Raw genomic sequence first — 22,616 nt, forward strand, 5'->3', positions numbered from 1 at the left:
AACAGTAGTGATGAGGAAAACAGATGGAAGATTTCTGAGTTTATTAAGTCACTCCTGCATCTGATAGGTCTTACATGAAAAGTATGTGGCCTCCTTTTGCTCTCTGAGGTCTATAGGAGGAGATGGAGCATCTACTGAAGATTAGTGATTCAGACCTCTGTAAATTTCTGAAATATATTGACCCTATATATCATCAAATTAAATGTGGTCATTTTCCATAAAACCTGATCTTAGTGAAACACACAACAAATTACTTGAAAATCCTTTGTCTAAACTCATGTGTAATGCTATAAAAAGACAAAAGAAAGTATCTGTTTTTATTTAAACTAAAATAGAGTTTTGCTGATCTCGACATGGATGACATTATTTCCAGTTTAGTGGCTTTATCCACAGCTCAGCCTTGCATTTTTTTTAATTGGGTCAGAAACATGCCGATAGCAGAAATCCATTTTAAAGAATCCAATGACAATAGCACGTGCCTTTTTTTAGCTTAATGGAAATGAACAGCTAATTAAACCCAGAAAAGATACCCAGAATATTGGGAATTAAAGAAAATCTAACTAGTGTGTAATATCTCATGATAATAAAATAATGCTGCAATTAACATCACAAACAGAATTAGGTAATTTTACCCCCAAATCCTATTATAAAATATTATTGCATCATGCAAATAAAGACACTAACAGCTTCTTACAATAAAGTTGCTTCAACTGCATCACAGTTTGCTGAAAAATGTCACATTATCTATAGCTGATAAAAATCTTAACCTCTCTCAGTCTACACTGTCTTGTTAGTAATTCCTCCAATTTGCTCATGCTTATGAGTCACTCCATAAGAAAATGTTTAAAGTCTACTCAGTATAAGCTACAGACTCCAGATTTCCTGTTTTCCCATATTACTTTCTTAGTGAGGCTGCTATTTTAAGCAGAATAGCTATGAAAAGACAGAACTTAACAAAAATGAAAACAATGTTAGAATAGATTTTCAAAATTAGAAATGGATTTAAGCATATATTGAACATCTGCTACATCTGAAATAGACTGCTTATAAATTACTTCTAGGAAAGTAGCATCTGAAACTTGTTTATTTAAAGCACTACTTTCTTCCTTGTCCTTGCAGCCACTTTTAAACAGCCACAGAAATCTTGAGTATGTTTATATTAATTTTAGTCTTGGCTAAGATACCCAGTAGCTGATTTTTAATTAAACATCAACCTCATACTCCTAAAAAAAATCTTAAAAGACATTATGCATTCTTGTTGAAATATGAGTTGTACACAAAATCTTAGACTTTTTTACAACACTGATCCTTTTACTCATAGTGATTTTGAGTCATGACAAGTTACAATATACATTGAAAATACACTGTCTAGATCCTTTAGAAATGGTCTTGGAACTATATTATTCTGGGTCTTTTCTGAGAGCAACAGCTTATTCTGATAGGATTGCTAAGGATGATTAAGATGCAGTTATTATTAGTCTGAATAATATGTTTAGCACCAATTCTGTGTTTATTCTGCCCTTAATTGTTTCAACAAAAAGTTTTTGTGATGTAATATTGTTCATATAAGAATAGTATAATGAAACATTTCTAAAACACAGAAGCACAGAAAGTAAGTATCCTGTAACTGAAAGATGTGTTGTGACCTTAGCATACAACTTGCACTTCCCATAAAAGCAAACTGTTAAAGGCAAAAGTTGACCATGACATTTTGAAGTAATGAGCTTTTGATAAAGTCTTAAAACATAAGAACGATAGTAAATGCATGTAAGAAAATCTGATAAAAAATTTCAATTCAGAGATAAAGTGTTACAAAACCCAAGCTGGTCTGCATTCTGGTCATGTGACAACTAAACACAAAATCATTTAAATTGAAGTGCAAAAGCTGCACAGCACTTAAATAACATGCCCACCAAAGTGCAAAACAAACAAATTTCGAAAAGTAATTTATTACCTGTTCACTATTTTCCCATCTAATTGCAAGAGAGCACATCTTTATTTCGCAGCACTGCCCGTCAGCTGTAAACATTTCCGATGCTTCAACATGCTTCAGCTCCATCTTTCTGCTCTTTTCTGTCTACACTACTGGTTTAACAGTTTGTTGTGAGCAAGCCAAAACAACAGCCCTGCGCATCTTACGAGTTCCTGCATGGCTGTTTGGCTCAGTGCAATCAATAGTAGGTAGGATGCCTTCTAATCTCCCTCCATATGGGATGCAGGTTTCCCCAAACTCTTTATCGATATGAAAAGCTGTCTCTCTGCATTCATCAGCAATCAGCTAACGGAAAAGGCTAGTGGATTTTGCCAGCAGTAAAAGACCTAATCACGGCAAGATCAAGCCAGCTGTCAACTATAATCAGCTTGATTCATTGCACTTTTCATATTCAATGGAAAATGTTGAGCAATATACAGTTCTGTCACAGTTATCAGGTTAAACTAAAAGTGTAAGACTATAGACAATTTAGCTTGAAAAACACATGGATTATTTGTGCCTTTGTATTTTTGTAGTATTGCCAATGCTGGGCCAAAACTGAATACCAAAGAAATCACAAAAATCATTGCTTTTTGTATGCAATTTTACCATTTAAAGTGATAGCAAACTATACCACCTGAAACTTAACAAAGAGTTTCTTTATTAACAGAGACTGACTAAGATTAAAGGCAGAGTCACAAGAGATACCACAATTTTATGCAAATAACCTTTCCAGAGTTTGCTATTTGCTTTTCCCTACATAATTCAGATTTTTCTTAAATCTTGCATGCAACAAGACGAATATATGAGCCAGCAATAAAGCTAAAGCATGTGTGCAATAGCATAAATCAAGAATCTGCAAGCCTGAGAAGACTGGAATAAGCCAAAACCTAGACCTAAGGATTTTTAAATATTAAACATTACAGAAAACACTAAACCCCATTAACAATTTCTTATGTATTTACAAATCAGGGTACTGCAGAAGATAAAACCCCAAAACATTAAAAGCTGTAATTTACCTTGTCAAACTCACGAATGCCATGCAAGTTCACCCTCTTCCTTCTTTCAAGAAAGTAATTCAAGCATGATTCACTGCACTTATACAAGAGATCCAGTCAAATGGGTCTCCATAAGAACAGTGAAGAACTCTATGTCCAAGCACAATACAGTGACTATTCCAGCTGAATAAAGAGCAGGCTTATTTTTAGCAAGCAAGTAAAGGTATGAGCTGTAGAGTACGATCATCCACTAGGAATATGAGGAGAAGAACAAGTTTAACTCCCTTGCTCCTAAATTAGCCAGAGGGACTTTCATTTTTCTTGGCTTTGATCTGAGGAAGACTGCAGGGGGAACAAACTTAGCAACCATTAGATCTGGAGGCAGCTGCAGAAACAACAGAGAAATAGAAAGGTTCACTCGCCTGGGAAAAACATGCAGGTGGGAAATAGGTATGCCTGGTGTCCAGAGGCAAGATGGACAGGAAACTAAATGAGCAAGTCTGTGAACATGGAAAGGTGTGTCAGAGAAAGGAGGCCACGGCAGCACTGCATGAGAAACACCACAGAGACCATGGAAAAGATGAGAGAAAACACTGATCTGCAAATGACACAGCTATATAAAAGACAGAACTCTAAATTTGGACTGAAAATGAATAGCTGGCCTTGCATGGACCAGTAAAGTATCCTGCTCTGAACTGAAAGCTGTTCAGAGTCAGAGCAGCAGTCTAAACTCTCAAACTTTCACATTTAAGCTCTCAGAGCCACACAGTGAATTTCATAAGCAGTCTCCTATAACTACAGAAATAAAAGAAAAGACAAGTCCCAACTTCCTTAAAATAACTTGATACTAAAATATTTGGTTTAACTAAAAATGATACTAACGTGACTGCAAAAGGATACAGCTGTGACAAAGGACATTGAAGTGTACAGTGCGGGTGTAAGGGCTGCAGAGCAACACTTCAGAAAAATAACAAGTCTTTAAGTAACATTTACTTAAAGTAAATGTTTTTAACATCCTTTTAAAACATTTACTTAAGTAAACATTTACTACATTTACATTTGAGTTTATGTGTGTAATGTTATAGATCAGCTGAAACACTCATTCTCAATTGTTCTAACTTTATGTAAGAGCCAAGCAGCTCAGGATCTCTATGTGCAGTGACAACTGGAAGCAATTCTTCACATGCTTCATTTATTTAGAAATCCAGGGAAAAGAGTGAATGGTATTGCTCCATGTCCACAACACAAACACAGGAAAATAAATACCATAGTTAGAGTTTAAACAAACATACAGACTACTCCTCCTCCCCCTGCCATGGATATCTGCAGCAAAGTATTGCTGTAAAACTGCAAAGCCATGAAGAAAAGCAAAGATAGATCTGCAAAAACAGGAACTAGAGATAGAGATTCAGTAAGTGGTACAGTTTAGGTATTTTCTCCTCTGTAAAATGGGGACACTTCTCTTGGTTGTTCTGAACTAGAAAACCACATATTCAGTTCCTGTAACTTGTTGAACAGAACTCTCTTTGATTCCCAGAGAAGCAGCAGAACTACAAAATCCATACACTGCAAATAAGTGTGTGCAAATGTCTGTATGATACAAGTCTGCATACTGTGACTCTCATATCCACAGCCATCTAGATAGATATCTGGTATCTAGAGTGACAGAGATTAAAAATTACATAATTACATGGAGAAGACATGGAGGAAAACAGTCCTTTCACAAGGTTCCAAGTGGGTTCCAAGAATGCTCCCTGGTCCCAGCTAGTCAAATAACCCTTAGACTCATCAAACCAAACTAAGTCAGATGTTAGAAGTGAGTATTAGTCATAAACTAATCCTAATATAATTAAAATTGTAATAGGAAAATAACCACAGAGTAAGTGGAATGAAACCTATGAAATTATTCTCACAAAATCTAAACATACAGTAACTTTGTCCATTATGGACTGCAATTTATTTGAGATTGCACAGGACAAGTTAAAATGCTAGTTTTATTCCAAATCCAAGAAAGATGTGATTCTGCCCAAAAGGTTTAAAAGAGGCCTCAGAGGGAGGTATGAGGTCAAGAGCATTTGAATTCCCTACAGCTTCACAGAAATACTTTCCAGAAGATCACACAATTATTAGTCTTTTAGAGATGTTCCCCTACATAACTATCCTTTACTGAGGTGTGAAAATACTCAGATTTCTGGTCTGGCAAGAATTCAAAAGCTATTTGTATGCATTAAAATTAGCTTTAGACTTTAATTTTTTTTTTCTGCTTCCTAATTTAATTTTTTTCCCTTAAATCTTTTAGTTGGATTAGTTTTTCTATTTTTTTGAAGAGCAACATACTGCCAGCTGTCTGGAAAATGCTTCAGACAGACTTAAAGAACTGTATCAGTCTGTGGAGAATCCAAACTCTATTAACTCTGAGCTAGGAACTGAACTAGGAATTTGATGGTGTGAAAGGTTGGTGTAGGGGCAGCAAGGCTTCCCTCTCTAACAGATAAACAATTTTCAGAATCTATACCTTATAAAAGGGAACATCTCTGACAGCAGGAGCAGCAGACAAGTTTTTGTCTTTTTAACAAAAGCAGGAGACAAATTTGCAGCAGAAAACTAAGAAAACTTGAATCTGATTTAATTACCCTTTTATTAGAAGGTCAAAAGATTCCAGGAAGCTAACCTGAATATTTCTTCAGAAAAAAATACTTTTCTGCACACTGTTAGAATTGTTTGTGCCTAAATTGTTTAAAATCATCTTTTAATTGAATTATTTGCTTTGACATTGCTAGGAGACACCTGAATCTAAATTTCAAGAGTGACATAGTTTTTGTTCATTTTAAACAAATTTGATTAAAACCTGCCCTATGTGAATGGCAGCCCCTTCCAAGCACACTGTTAAATGTTATAAACAGAGTGCTTAATACTTACAAGCTTATATTAAATTGAATTTGCAGCTCAGCTTTGAAGAACAACTTCTATCCAGACTAAGCTCTTTATCCTTCAATAGTTCAAATGAGAAACTTCAAGCAAATACATATAATGTATTTCTCATCTGAGTTTATTACTTCTGTTAAAAATGTGTCTTGTTTGCCTTTTTCCTCACAATTAGATTTGATGTAGCTTGAGCAAGAATACTTGTAAATGGCCCCCCATAACACAATGTACATTAGATGTTTAATGCCTTTTTATCTGGTCACACTCATATGGATGAAATGGTTGAAACTAATGAACAATTTATAATTCTATTCAGGGATTTTGGCCCCACTTGTAAATCTATCTAATCTCTAAGCACAGAATGGGACAAATCACACCACAGGCACTCAAAAGCAGTGTAGCTTTCCTGCTGTCATGATGGAGTGGAATACAGAGACTCCATCAGCAACCATACACTCTTTGAAATTAAATCAGTGCTACAAAAAACTGCCTTGTGTATACACATATGTAGAAGTTCTAACACATCTGTTAATGGAATATCCTTAAGAATTCCCTCAGTATAAGATTCTCCTGATACTAAAACAGCTGGACTACCTGATGTAATTTTTGCTAAAAGCCTGATTTGAGACACTTTAACAGAAACAGGGAACATGAGTTCTGTTATCTAATCAGCACAAAACTTTTAACACTCAACTTCATCTACTGGTCACAGCTTCAATACTAAGAAAATTTGCAGGAGTATGTCTCTGGTTTGGGATGATGGTCAAGTTTTCTTCCTCTACACAAATTTCCTTTATACTAATGTTAACACAAATTCTGTAGTGAGATAAAATGAGGTTCCACTTTGTATTTCTTGGCAAAGGCTCCAGTCAACATCCATTAAGAAAAAGTCTTATTGATATCATTCTCTCTAAATCAGGGAAGCAACTTTAGAAACAGCAAAAATAAGTTTAAAAAATTGGCACCAGAGACCACAAACTGAGATTTTATGCTCCCCAAGTAAATTATTATGTATAAAATAGTTTATATATAAAATCCATTATTATTTATATATAAGCAACTACAGCAAATGAGTATTTCCTCATATACAGTCTGTTTTCATTACACGAATCTACTTCTATTCAGTCCAACACATTTGACTTCTGTCATGTTCCTGTACCACATCCCTTTTTTCCCCCCGGACTACATCTGTTTTCCTGTTTTCTCATCTCCAAGAAATTTCTGGGTTATCTGATTACCTTTTCACCTGGACAACTGTAATTATCCAGTTGGTGCTCTTTCTGGGAGAGCAGCATCGGATCCACAGCTCCTGCTGAGGGCTGGCAGCTCAGCCGGGATGGGGCTCCCCAGTCCCTCTCCTGTCTGCCACTGACCCCCAGTGGTTTCACCTATATTTGCTCTGCCTCACTGTTCACAGACTGCTGCTGCTTCTGTGGAATGATGCTTGGATCATGCTAGCACATCTGAAAGCAAACAAGAGCCAGCATTTGGATGACCACTGTTTCATGGCCACCAATCACAGAATCAAAGAATGATTTAGGTAGAAAGGAGCCTCTGGAAGTCATCTGGTTCAATAAGCCCTGACTGGAGCAATTCAGACTGCTCAGGACTTTATTCAGCTAGATCAACATTCCACAGACTCTGAAGAGTCTGTTCCAATATCTGTTACTCTCAATGATAAAACATTTTTTCCCTTATTTATTTAGAATTCCCCTTGTTACAACTCGTGTTCAGCTCCAATTGGCTCAGTTACACAAGCTAAAGAAAGGAAGCAGAGGAAGAGGCAGCTGTTCTCAGAGAAGAGAATCCCTCCTGAGACACTGTCCAATCTCCCTGGCAAAAGGAAATGTTTAGTTATGTAAGTCTGATCTTCACTCATCTGTACCTTTGTGTACTGGCATAAAGATCAGGTCCTGACTACACCACAATTCCACTTCTAAGAAAGAAAGTTGTAAACAAAAAGCAAACCCCAAAAGGTCACCTCTGGAATAAGAGCACTTGTCAGTTCACAAAACCTCACTGAGTTTTTCTTTTAGACTTTGTTATGCAGAATGCAAAGCTCCCAGATGAATACTTACAGGTAAGTATTCTTTTTACAACAAATGTTTCACTGCTGGAAGAGACTTAGCCTATTCTATTTTTAACTTGAAAAATAATCTAATAAAATTTAAGCATTTACATAATGTGATTTTAAAATAACCATTATTTTAGTAATTGCTGATCAAACACATATAGTTTCAAAGAACAACAACAAAAAAATCTTACTGCATACGACAAAATGCCAATTAATAGAATCATCTAAATTTAACTGGATAGATTGCCCATAATTTTTTCCAAGACTATTGGTTCAATCAATTAAACTAACATTCATCTTAAAGTTTTCTATGCATATCACACTTACAGCTCTACCCAATATTAAGCAAGAAATCAACTATTTCCTTAAAGCAGGTACACATAACAAAAATATACCTGAATGCAGAGTATTTGGTAAAATCTGAGCTGTCTTCAATGTTCCATTGGTTTGTGTTGATTTTAGGGCCAGTCTAACATTCAGCATTGCCAGCAACAATGAATAAGCCTAATGCATTACGTAAGTGTAAGCTGATTAAATCCTTGATCCTGAAGCCACCTCTTTTTCCCCCCTCCCCCTCTGATTTAAAACTTAGCACAATTGAAAATCTTAGTTTTAAACACTTCCAAAACCTAATTTGTACCATTTTTAGCATAAAACCCACTACATTTTTACATTACTATAACACCCTAAGGTTTTAGTCTTTCTTCTATTTTCATAAACCTGGTATTTAATACAGTTTATTTCCTACACCTGGTAAAACTCCTTTATAAAGTGATCAGTTCCCCAACAAATTTTAATTTTGTGGCCAACTTTTGGGATTTACAAAAAAAAAAAAAGAAAAAGAAGTATCTTGAATGGAATGAAGATACAAGTATTATTCAAGTTATCAAGTCTGAGCTTTACCCCTAACACTCACAGCAAATTCAATTCAATACAGAGCCATGCTATCATAGAGCTTAGCCCTGGCAAGAAGTGAGACTGTAAGGCATTCTGCACATGCCAGTCCTAATTTCCAAATATCCTACATCTCAAATGTAGTATCTGAGCTACAGCCCACACAGAGGAGTAGATCAGGGAAGGTCATGAAAGAGTTATATTCCCCCAGCACTTCAGAGCACCATGATCTCACTACATTGTCAATATGACAATGGCAGCAGGATAAACGGATCCATGCAGCAGAGGCTATCAGCCAGTGCTCTCTACAGAAAAGGAAAGCAATACGTGATTAACTGTTGTGAATAGGGAAAAAATTCCTACCTCTAGGTCCACATGCCATACACAAAACAAGCTGCAAAGACCTGCAAACTGACTGAACAACTCTGTCTGCATGGGAGAGTGTGTGAATTTTAAATGTTAATTATCAGGCAATATACAAACACAGAACTGTTGAATCTGCACAATTGTTTTTAAGATTTTCAGCTTGAAAAAACTGATTTGTTTGCTTTTAAGTTTTAAGTATTATTTTACTCTGAGAAAGAACCATATGCACATTGATAAAGTGACAGTGCTTCATTGAGACAATGTAACTATGAATTGGTGAGTTCAAACATGTTTATTGAAATTTTAAAATGTTTAAAAATAGCTAACTATAGCTGGAGTGTCTTGGTAAAGGCAGCAGAATGGTCCTGAACAAACAAGAACAGACTATGCTTTGTAGAATCTTCATGAGTATTGAAGATAAGACAAGAGAGAAGAAAGTAATGAGAGTTTCAGCTCAGGAGTAGAAGGCTTTTAAGCCATGTTAATTTTCAAAGAGATGTACTATGTTTTATGTATAAAAGAGAAAATGTTCAAGCCAGGAATCACAAGTTGCCTATGGTATGTAATTTGTATTTTTAATTAGAAACCTAGTAATATATTAGTTAAAAAACCTCCATGTGTAGAAATTAATCAAGTGCATAAAGCCAGTAGAAAATGATGGCTCTGAGGTGTGTGCAAACTCTTCTACCAGCATCTGAAAAATCCCAATTCATCCAAATCCCATTCCCATCCTCATGTTTCAACATATAACAATATGTCATGAATCAGTACCAGTGAGATAAATCAACAAAAAAATATGTGGACAGGCAATATAAGCATAAAAGAATAATGTTGCTTGTTTTTACTTCACACAGAATGAATACAACAGATTAGAACATGAACTAATAAAACTCCAGAGCTTTTCACATCACATAATTTCTTTCTAGACAGAAAATTCAGAGTAGTTGATGAAAAAGAAAGACACATTGTTCCATTCATTTTTTAACAAAATCAAAATCAATACATTTTTACCAGTTCCCATCATAACACACCTTGAAAAGTAATAATTTTTAAAACACAAAGTGTTTGAGTGGTGTTGATCCAAACCTTTAAGACGTATTACATACCCCATTCTCTGTTCGTTTCTCCACAGGTATATTTATGCCATTTCTTTGATTTTGGGCTTGACGTCCACCTAAAAGTAAAGCATCACTCTTACTGCAAAGTTCAGTTTTCAACACAAATGCATTTTACTCTTGAGTCTGTTCTCATATGTTCTGAGAATTCTGTTCAAGAACTTGTATCAAGCTTTTACCTGTGAATTTTTATTCTGTTAGTTCCAACTCTTTCTTAGTAAAGTTACTTTTTGTAAGGAGTGAACCAGCAGAAATAAAGCCTTGACTTCACAGAATTCCTCAGTTAAAAGTACAGACATGCAGTTCTATTTTCCTAACTTCTCTTTAGGCAAAATGTCATGAAGAGCAATGTACTCAGGTTTTATACTTTGTGTCCATAAGAAGCAGTAACTTCAACTGAAAGCATTATAAATTAAGATAGTAGAGGAAGTTTTTCTAATGTCTAACTTATAAACAACTTTAATCTAGAAATCTATCCATAGCTCAGTGATGAATTAAAAAGCCTTGCAAGCATGGTTCAGGAGCAATGCTTTCCTTGCACATTGAAATTCTTTGGCTTTAAGTGTATCTTAAATTTCTTAACATACTTTATATTTGTATTGCCCAAAGGATAATAGACTATTTTACAAAGTATCCAATTAATACAAATCTGTCACACATTTTTGGGTCTCATACTTCTGCATTCAAAACAAGGCGGAACCACTTAAAAATAAGGGAAGCCTCAGCTGAAAGCAATAAGGACTCAAAGACTTGAAATCCTGTTGTTAAAAGCAGTCAGATTAGTTGAATGAGTCAGGATAATCTGGGCATGCAAACACACCTCACTGAGACACCTTTCCTGTCCTTCAGACAGTCTGACAGCCATTAAGTCTACAGTCTCAAAAATCTTCTCACAGATTAAGTACAGTCTACCCCAGTAAGTTCAGAAAGCTAAAACACTTCTATTTTTTTCTTCCAGTCTTTTAAGAAACCCCACTTCATAGGGCACTGCTTCATATAAACACTTCTCCTATAGAACCAAGCAGACCAGCAATTTTTCAAGATGCAAATTTTCCTGACTATTAAATATACCTACATGAAGTATTGAGAATGCAAAGGCACTGAAACCTCTGCCAGTGATGTCTGTAAAACAGATCTGAGTTTTTAAAGGAGGCAAAGGAGTTTACCAAGTCTTTCTCTGTGCAACTGAAAGAAGAAAAAAGAACCATTCTACCCTCTCAAAATGTAGGGACTCAATAAGAAAAAACTACATCAAGTCTCTAATATCCACCAACTTTTTTGGATCCAAATAAAGCAGAATACAAACAGATCTTGCTGTTACTCAACAGACTGGTAAAAATTATTCTAAAGAAGAGAACTGGTGCACAAGAACAAGAATAAAGGTGCCCCTGAGGAAGGTTTAAAATGGCTTTGGTACAAGGAAGTTGTATTACATATAACCACTGAGGTTCACTGAAAGAACTGAAAACCAAACACTTCAGAAATCTTTTAAAATCTGTTTTAGTCACAACACTACAGGATAAATGTACTTACTCTGTTCATTGCTTTCAGCTGGCGACTCTTCATGACGAAGAAAAAATTTCACCTCTTCCCTGCGGGGCCCCCACTTCTGCAGGTGGTCATACATCATGTGGTCAAAGGGAATGGGGCGCTCTGCAAGCACAAAACCAAAAAAACCTCATCACAACTCCTTACAATCAAGCAGTGTTATACAGAACTCTTATTAATAGTCAGAATGTCCTTTCTGGTAGCAATTCAACCTACCTGATGTATTTTGTCTCACATGAAGTCTAAGAAACAGGCATCCACTGGATGTATGGTATTAAAAGCTGGCCTGTCACTGTAACACAGCTTGCTGCTCCACAGGACTACAGAACCAGCTTGCAAATCCATACCAGTGTTTAGGAACACTAATTTAGGAAATAGCAACTTTGCTCCCCATCAACACCAAATGGGCCATTTGTTCTATTATTAAAATGGTTCATTCAATTTGTACCTCTGGGTTTCCACACAGACAAAAAGCCTTATCATTATATTGACATTTAATCTTCTAAGTACTTGAGCAGGTACTCCCACTCTAATAAACTTTGCCAGACACTAACTTCCAGTATATGTGGAATTACTGGCAACTCTTTGAACAAATAAAGACTAAGTTCTATGCAACAGTCAGTCTCTTTGCTTCTCCCCAAGAAAACATTTGCATGCAGTAATTATTTTTCTTCTAAATTGATCATACATATTGTTAGTAAGAGACTGCACACTATATATTTAGTATTTCAAAATGAAAATACATTTAAGAAGACAAGTTTTTCACTGCTTCCATAATTACACTTGCATTTATTACCAGTTGTTTTTATTAAGATAATAAAATCCCCATTTTAAGATCTAATACTTGCTAAGGAATCAAAATATATCTTCTAACCAGAATAAAATTTTATTGTTTTACATACTATACTTTGTTGTTAAAAGCAAAATACTTTTGGCCTCCAAAACCCCAACCACACTATCTCCTACCAGGAAAAGTACCTCTGTTATCCATTTCATACTTCACTCATTTGACATTAGAAGTCAAAATGATTCAAAGATATAAGAGCAATCTTGGAAAGGGCTTGGGAAAACCAATTCACAAATTGTTAAAACCCAATACAATTTAATCAATAGTTTTACAATGCATTTAATACAATAAACTTTTGTCAAAATATGTCATGTCAAGTGGGTATGTGATTAACACAATTTAGCCACAGTTAGATCTAGCTGCTTTCAGTGGGGAAGGGTCATTCAAACCACAAGCTAATCATATTCATCAGGTGACTGGTTATTTCTCTTGAAAAAAAAACTTCCCCCACCCAAAACCAAACCAACAACTACATTTAAAAATTGATGATTTGCTTCACTTCTTCCTGTCCCTCACTCAAGTGGTGTCATAGAAACATTGCCAATAATGTTTAAGCACACAAGAATAAGGTCAGTAGCTTATTACTACTCAGTTCTTGAAAAGGAATTTTAAAAGCATGATTTTCAGGTTTTTCAACTTCTAAAGTAAAGTAAGGTTTCAAGTGCTTTGAAGCATATCCATTAAAAGTGCAGCAAGAGTCTTCTAAAGATCACTGAATGTAAAAATATTTAAGTGGTTTAGTTCAGAGACTTTAGAACACAAGATATGAATCTTCAGGAATTTCTCCCAAACAGAAAAATTGCTGGACAAACCCAGCTGTAACAGGGCTGGACTAATTATGGAATGGTGAGGAATAGCTGCAGCTTCACCCCTGGTTGAGCTGGTCTCCTAATAAAAGCAAGGCCTGATCCCAGGAACCAGTCAAAGTAAGAGGTGTCATTTACATAATGCACCTTCAATAATTAAGACTAATATATTTCAAACAGTGACAATGGAAAGAAATGGCAAAGATGTTTTCTACTAGTTTAGCAGTTCTTTCACAAAACCAGTTTGGGATGTTATCCTGAAGTAGACAGAAAACAGGTTAAAGTAGTAACAGCATCATCAACATCACTGAAACCATGAAGAGAAAGATGGAGCAGCACTAATCATTCTGTGCAACCTGGCTACACTAAATAAATTCAGGAAATTCAGAGGAAGAAGAAATGGACATTAACACTTGACACAAGGCACGGTAAGAATTGAAATCCCCATTCCTTCCTACAATTAAAATCCTTTAAATCTATAAGAAGCACAAGAAGAAAGCATGATTTTATATTTGTAGTATAATAGTACAAGAGATATTTTCTGAAAATCCCTGTTCTTTAAGAACCAAAACCAAATCAAATCAAAACAAAGAGAAACACTACAGTTAATTTTTTCCTAGTTGTTATAGCTTCAGAAATATTTGTCAGTAACTGGTTTCTCAAAACTATTTCAAACTTTATTATAATTTTAAAAAATTAAATAGAACAGAGCATTCTGAGAGTGTGACAAAAACATTAAATAGGAAAATGGGTGTAGAGTTATAACAGAAAGGCTGTATTCCTATACTTTAGCAATACATTAAAAATGATCTAGAGAATATTTGTTTTCATGAAAAACAAAACAGAAAACTATGATAAATGCATACATCCATACTTACCTGAAAAAACTGCCTTTGATTTTAAGCTGGATCAAGATTCTAAAATATTTTTGAGAAATAAGCTATACTCCTTTCCTTTTAAGTAAAAGTTTTGAGGATGGGCTAGTTTTAAGTACTCCAAAACAAAACACCCTGTAAATCTGAAACACGGATACTGCACCAATGTTTCAGAAAAGAGTTGCAAAATTCTTCTAGTGGAGCTACAAATCCACTACTTAAAAGTAAGTTTCACTCTTCAAATTCTGTTTTTATCCGAATTTCAAGGATCCTGCTATGTGAAATAAACACGTTTATGCCTCCTCTACACGAAACCAGAATAAAATAAAATGGATTTTCTCCACAGAGGAGTTGTGATATCTGGAATGAGTTTTTCCCTGCTCAGGTTTGCAGAAGTATACTCAGAGTAAGAAACTATTTCTTTCACACTCTCTTGGTTCCTATGTTACCACCACACTGAGGAATGTTATGACCAGTTGCTGAAGGGCATTCCAGGTGTAAATGAACTGAAAAATTAAGTACTGGGTGGATTTAAAGGTTGTAATCAATTCTCTCTTGAAACCTACTACAAGTTCCTTGCCTCACACCTGTCTTTGACCCTCCTTACTGACTGCTATTTACAATAACAGGGGAATGAGGAAGAACATTTTGGGTTTGTCTCCTGTTACAGCATGAGAAATCCTTGCAAAAAGAGTAAGCTCCAAACTGACAAAGCCTGATATATCAGGCAAAAACCCTATTGAGTTTTTCAACTACTACTGATCTCAAGAAACTGGAAAGGAGAGGGAACCGAAAATGAAATACCAAAATCAAATGTGAATAAATGAAATGCTTAGGCCATGCAGCTCTGAGAAGAATCAGTTTCTTGAATCTAATGCAAACAACACCTAAACTATTTTACAACTCTTGTGAAGCCCTCAACCATATCTTTGTCACACAAAAGCAAAGAAATGAAAGCTACAATAATAAATAAACCAATATGTTTTCCAACAGCTAAACTATTGTAATCTTCCTCTGCACTGTAGAAATCTTACATAATTTTTGGATTTAGTAACATTTTTCTGGAAGAAAATTGGTCTCCCATCCTCTAAAAATAAAATCAAGTGTTTATCATCTACTTGTACATACACATTCAAAACAGGAAGGCTATTGAAATAGACAGTATTTTGCTAGAGCAATACAGTTTAGAAAGGCTTTTGGGCATGCAAACTGTTATTTGTACCTGATGATAAGATTACAGTCCACAAGCCCCAGTGTTTGAATTTGAATAGACTGAATAGAATGCATTATTCAGCTGGGCTGCCTAAAAGAAGCTGTGGCTACCTGTAGAGCAGAGGAGTTAAGCATGTTCCCAAGAGGCCAGGCAGACTCACTCTTATGGAGGGAGGTGTAATTTGTCATTTGTGCCACAGGGAGAGACTGCCAGGAAAACAGACCACTTACAGTGTGTGACTGAATCGAACGTGTTTCTTCAGCCCATGATTTGCTGTATTAACTTCTGTTTTGAATTTTACTTTCCAAAATGTCCTCTGAAAGAACACTTGCAGATCTTTTGAGGATAAGGGTGAGGGATCAGAGACAGTGTAATAAAAGAGATAAAATATGCTTTTCCACTGGCACAACATGCAGCAATTTTACTGCAAATTGCCTCACACTTCCCACTCAGAACCATAGTTTAAAGTTGGTTGTTGTAACTGTCGCATTTAACTGTTCAGACTCTTGTTTTCTAAATCAGATCTCTGCTCCAGGCAAAATTCTTTAAAAAAATTTCAGTAGAAAGAGTTCAATTTAGCTCTCAGAAGAAGCAGTGGGAAAAATTATCATCTATATGCCCAGGTTGTTCCACTGAGAAATCTATGCACCCTAGACTTTGGGTCAAGAAGCTGAGGTCACAGATTTTCTAACAGCATCCTACATTTAAGAACAATGAAATAAACATTTGTGCTGAAAGTCCCATCAGAGAGCCTTAAAACCAATGTGCAGGATATCATTTTTGCTGACACTATGGGTCAAAGACCCAGAAACATAAGTGCATGTTTTACTATTTCTTTCATTCTCTCCAATGTTTTCTGTTCTACACTTTCAGTAGAATAGATCTATATAGTTATCACCTTGGAATTTAGCAAGTCAAGCTACCTTTTTGAAAGCATCTTCCTGTGAGTTTTACCAGAAGATCAGAGCTAACAACAGGTAGAAGCTCTGGGCAGACCTCTGCTCCTTCACCTAAGTGTCTGTATGTAGATCTGGGTAATCTCACCAGTAAAGTGGGTGAGATTAACAGAAATTTAACAGAATTAACAGAAACAAGCAGCTAAAATAGACATCTCCTTATTCTATTCACAGCAATATCCAGATCTCCACTGACTTTAATGGGATCAAAGAAAGATAATTCTCAGGGCAGATACCCAAAATTTAATCTTAGTCCTTCCATTGCAACCTCATGGATAAACTCTATTTCCCACTTTATAGAAGCTTGTAGCTTTCAATATCTAACACTTTGAGAAATAAAGTATTACACCCACAGATAAAATATTTTCTCACTCTTAAAAGTTATCATAGAAAAACTGTGCTTCTAAGGTCCAAGTTTTGCAAGGTTTAAGTGTTCCAGGAAGATGCTGTGGATCACTTTTCCAGTTTCCAGTCACCCTTTAAAGCTAGTTGACAACATTCTTTCCTACATTTTTAAAGAAGTACACCTTCAAAGTATTGTGAAAGCAAAAGAATAAACAATACCACATATGACACTATCACTGACAAGGGATTGGAAAATATTAGGAATATCTGAGTGTAGTTGAAGTCTGCAGATCCATTTTAGAAATCTGTGATGCACTTGGCATCATAGACTCCATAACCTAAATTTCCAATTTGAAGAAGTTTTAACCATTCTTCATGTTCTATTCTTAAAGAGAAGTCTCCTAACTGAGTGTGTACTGAATTTGTATTCCTAGAATTGCAGGCATACAATTCTTAGCCTTTCCTCTGTTCACTCTTGCCTAAATTCTGAGTTTCCACTCAGGTAGGAAATTACTTCTTCAAGTACCTTTTCCTTTTACAAAGTCTTAGAAAAGTTTAGAAAAAGATGAGGCATAGTTTTTCTAGGAGGAAAATATTATGGACTGCCTATAGGTAAAAGTTCCAGAGGCATCTGAATAATGCCTGTTGTGTCTGTCTGGCAAAAGAGGCCCCAAGCAAAATAAAACACCTCTATACAAAATTGAAGAATTCAGTATCAAGTTATGACATCATCAGCCTTTATACAAAACAATTTACATTAAATAGGGGTCACTTTAATAACTAAGAGATAAGAATGGGGGATTTGAACTACAAGATCTGTAAGGTCCCTCCCAATCCCAACCCTTCCATGGGCCTATTCTGTGATTCTATGAACATGTCTGTTATCCCATCCATCAATTCTGCTTCCATCCATACATTGATAAACAATAACCTGGAGGTTTGTACAACATGCAACTACAAGAATCCATTTAAAACCAGAATTTACTGTGCATGGATTTTGACACATTCCTGAAAAGAACTGCCTGCCTCATGATTCTGTGAAATAATAATGGCAACACAAATAGGATATGGACACTACTACCTGCTCCAAGAGAGGCTGGCAAATCTTTGAGAGGAAATGCTCATGAATAGGTAAGAGATACTAACTATGTCCCATTCTGCCATAACACTGTCTGCAGAACATCTGCTATTCATGATACAGAGGGAAAAAATAACCTACACCCTTTCTTAAATTTCAGCTAGTGTTCACATGTTAGCAATGAGGAAATAGGACTGGAAAGAATGCAGGTAGTGATCTGCACTGACTGAAAAAACATCATCATGAGATTCCCTACTGTCATTTAAATACCCTCCATCCTATTAGAAAAACAAACACAGAACACTAACAGGCCTTACATATGCATTTTATCAAATACTTCATGCTGAGGAACAAAACAGAGAAGAGTCAAGAATTACATTAATCTCTACAGTTATTTGAATTACCATCCTTTGCATCAAAGTCTACTAGACTAGAAGAAAAAAAAAAAGAGTACAATATGTAATTGGAATCATTAGTATTGAGAAGTCACTCTTTTTTTATAATTGATGCACATATTAAACTCCATTTCCAGTGAACGTTTCACTTACCATTTCCACGCCATACTTCAGCCAGATGGCAGCTCCCTTCTCCAGGCTCTTTGCAGAACTCCACTACATCCCGACAGGTTGTTTCTGGTGTAATTGGAACTTCTGTCAGAATCTGTTCATTGTTGCTCAGAAACACAGTTAATATCATCTGAAAGAAATAAAGAGAAAAGCAGCAGACTATTTAAAAAAAGAGAGACATACATAAGGTTATGGGTAAATTTTTTCCTCCTCTGTAAATGAAAATGTATGCCTAGGATTATTTACTACATTCCAAAGTTGTTTTCAGTTTCCTGTAACTTTGACAAAGATTTAGTCCTTTGTGTTCATTTTTTTTGACAGTACATTGAATTGACAATTTTTTTATAAAAGCTTGAGTTGAAATGCTTTAGTTCTGTCTGAAAACAAGGTTGAGACGAAAGGAACAAGGAACAAGTTTCAGCTGTGTTAGATACTTGAAATCATAACATTTAAATGTTGAAAATAAATTCATACTTTGCAAAGTAACCAGAAACTTCAGGATGTACTCAAAGATAAGTGTTCCTAAAATGCACTAAATACTCTGAAAGACACCTTACCCTAAGCTCCTGCTTAAAATTAACTGAATAATTCTATACATTCTCTCTGTACCTTAATTCCCATCTGTAGTGACAACACTGTTCTGTAAACAGTGGATGGAAAAGAGAGAAGAACATCATGTTTTGGAAGGCAAAAAATCCCATAACAGTAAGTGTCCCTAGAGAACATGATAAAGTTAGTAACTTTACCTGCAATGAAAGTTCTGCCAGATCTTTCCCATAAATAAAATGTGGCGTCACACATTGAACCTAATAACAGCTCTTCATTAAATGAGCACTCTCCAGGTAAATAAAAGTTGTGTTCCAATTTGCATAAGCAACTCCTAAAAACATTCATAATACTTTTATCTGTGGGACACATGCATCAGCCAGACTGGAGACTGCCATTAATAACAGCTAGATCCTGAGTAAGAGCAGTCTGTCTACTTTAGAAATAGACACAGGACAAATTCCAAGAAAGCCCAGGCTTCAAGCTCTCAGTCTCGTCAGTCCTCCAGGCTATTTCAGTCCAGGTTTCTACTTTCCCTCAGCCTGCCAAGTTTGCATGCTGTGTCCTGAAGTTTTCAAGTACCTACACTTCAACACAAGAAGCAGTCAACCAGAACTGAAAATATACCAGAATTCACCCCCGAGTTTTTCCAGCAGCAGCATAAAGGAAGCCATGGTAAAAGCTGTAATAAAAGCTGGAGGAAGCTACAGGATGCAGCCAACAGATAATAATGAATGTGCCTGTAACCACCTACTGTAAAAAGCTCAAAACTTTATTGTTCCCCCAACAGAAGATTCAGACAGTCTCAATATTCAGTGACTGTGGTCATATAACAAGTGACTGATGTTGAATCTATTAGTGGAATTTGACCTCATATTGAAGAAGAAAGAGTCACATACATGAACATAAACCAAGAGGCTTAGAAGAAACCTTAAGAGGTCACCTAATGCAGTCTCTTGGCCTCAGGCAGGATAAACTATACCTGCATTATTCTGCAGAGATGCTTGTCTAACCTGTTCTGAAAAGCCTTTCATGATGGAAATTCCACCACTTCCCTAAGCCATCCAGCCCAGAAATCCAGGATTCCTGTTGCAAGAGGAAGTTTCTTAAAGCCTAGTTAAAGTTTTCCTTACCACCATTTAAACCCCATAGTTCTTTTAGCCACAGGGGAAATAGAAAACACATTTTTCCTCCTTTTCCCTCTACAGTTAAATTTAAAGAATGTGTAATATCTAAGTAAATTAAGTAACTTAAATTAAATAACACCAGTTTAACAAAATTATTAGTGCCAGTATTCCAGTTTCCTCACAGCACTTGATAGCAGTTTCAGAACAAAACCCAAACTTCTGAAACTTTTTGAGAATACCAGGTGACCCTGGCTTTACTGCCTCAGAATCATGTGTGGAAGACCTGTTTTCTTGGTATGAAAGGATATACAGAATGTCTTAACATCATGTGACTTTACATGGTTTCCAGGTTTTGATTTTCTTATTGCTGTAAAAGTAACACTAGCCCAGAAAACTTGTATTAAATCTTCAAGATTATATATCTGCTTCTGCAGACAAACTGAAAGAGAAAGAAAAGCCTTGTAGATGTGAGTTATCCTATTTATCTCAGTCACTTCTCCATACATTCCAATCTCAAGCACTACATGAACTCACAGTTCCCTTGGCAATACCAGGCCAAAGTTGGCTGTAAATCAATCACACCACTTGACTCCTCAGCTCAGAGGGCATCAGTGTTGTCCTCTGCAAAGCTGGGTGGCACAGTTTCAGCCCAGGGAAAGGTATCTCACTAATGAGGAAGCAAGGTGCTGCAGCCAACAGTTGGTGTAACACTCCTCAAAGAAACTTGATTAAGTAAGGATTTGTTTTCAACAGGTTGAGTAATACTAAAGGAAACATTGTGCTGCAAAACAAATATCCTGAAGCATACACAGCAAGACTTGAAATATTGAACATTATTACAATGTTAATTATATATATATTGCAATATTAATTACAACTTCAAGTCAATGTCATACCTGTCCCTGTTTGTGGTGGGAATGGGTAAGAATCAGAGGTACCACATAGTGATAAAAATACAAATAAGCATTGATGGAGTCTGGAAATTTGCTGCTGAGGAATGCAAGTGAAATATACATGTAATACCCAAGTTTACCTACTGAAGTAAACCAGTTACACGGAAAAAAAGCATTCTTCACCAAAGATTAGTACATGAAAGAACTGATAAAGTCTTTGATTTCTCATTTTAAATTGATTTCTAAATAGGAGCAGCTGAATAAAACCTATCTTTTAAAATTGTGACCATAACCATTGTAGCATTTCTTTGATCATCTCTCAATTCACAGCTTTTAATATGTGAACACAATGTCACTCAACAGGATCAACCTAACACTCACAAGCAAATCACCTCAGGGATGCTAAATCATGTCTTTTTTCCACAATAAACATCAAGCTCCAAACCTTACATTTCTTCCTTCTCACCACACAGATGGGTACTACCTGTTACTCCCCTCTATAGTTCCTGCTACCCAACCAATGTTTTGATTTCAACTTTCACAAATTCTCATTTATTTTCACTCAGTTTTTTGGTTTTTTAACCTTCATGCAAACTCTAGTGTATCCCATCACATTTCAGGTCTTTTGCCCACCAAATAAGCTACAGCAAACCTCCCAAGCTGGCTTCCAAACTACTGTCCTCTCACTTCCCAGCTGACAGATGACCTCCTCCTAGGACTTGGAATCAGTACCACAACTGAATCTTCTCTGTCCAACAGATCCCTGTCTAATATTTGCACACATTCCTCTTAGCATGGTCTCTCCCCTTCATCCATTCCCTCTTCAAACCATACTTCATGTATTATTTAAAGGACACATTTTCATCATCTCTGCAGTTTCTCAAGGAGACAGAAACAGGGATAAACCTACAAGAACATTTTCCTTCCTTATTATCTTATCTCCTTCTACAGCTGAATAATGTTACCTACAAAAATTTCAATAGGCATCACTCACACAGATGACAGTTTTATCTATCTAGACCTGATCTCCTGCTAAGGAAACTGAAATGTTGGCAATCTTCAATTGACTCTTATGAATGCCCAGCTGTCAATTCAAGTTCTACAAGGCTGTAATACAGTTCTTAGCCATGTTTCTCCAATGATTCCCTAGATTTCATTCATCAGATCACACAGGTACCCAATCACCCTGAGCTGCAGGAGAGACATCTTTGACACAAACCATTTCCTCAGTCTTCTGTCTCAGATCTATTTCTACTTTTCCTGTACCATATGTAAAACAGAAAAAGGTGTTTTTTCCATAAAGTGGTCCAGCTAATGCTCTCAGTTTGCAAACTTGCAATAAACATTTCCCAACTTTTCGTTGGTGTGCCTTTTTCACTCCTGACAACTATCAAAACAAGTCACCCTTCATGCCTATAGCCTTTACCCAGCTGCATTTCTGTGTCAGTCCTGATAAGCACAATTTATTTGTT

The 22,616-nt window shown here is 36.0% G+C and overlaps 1 protein-coding gene across 3 annotated transcripts in view; it reads right to left on the minus strand.

Moving 5' to 3' along the window:
- The window catches only part of PPP1R13B (protein phosphatase 1 regulatory subunit 13B), a 68,176-nt gene that overhangs the window by 24,098 nt on the left and 21,462 nt on the right, over window positions 1-22,616 (minus strand). For all 3 annotated transcript variants that reach the window (XM_036383755.2, XM_036383758.2, XM_036383757.2), the window contains exons 2-4: window positions 18,561-18,708; window positions 11,878-11,997; window positions 10,336-10,403 (exon numbers count right to left, since the gene is read on the minus strand). In XM_036383755.2, coding sequence (XP_036239648.1) covers window positions 10,336-10,403; window positions 11,878-11,997; window positions 18,561-18,708 — 336 coding nt within the window. The remainder of the gene's footprint in view (window positions 1-10,335; window positions 10,404-11,877; window positions 11,998-18,560; window positions 18,709-22,616) is intronic.

Source organism: Molothrus ater, chromosome 6 (assembly GCF_012460135.2).
Source record: "Molothrus ater isolate BHLD 08-10-18 breed brown headed cowbird chromosome 6, BPBGC_Mater_1.1, whole genome shotgun sequence".
NCBI lineage: Eukaryota > Metazoa > Chordata > Aves > Passeriformes > Icteridae > Molothrus > Molothrus ater.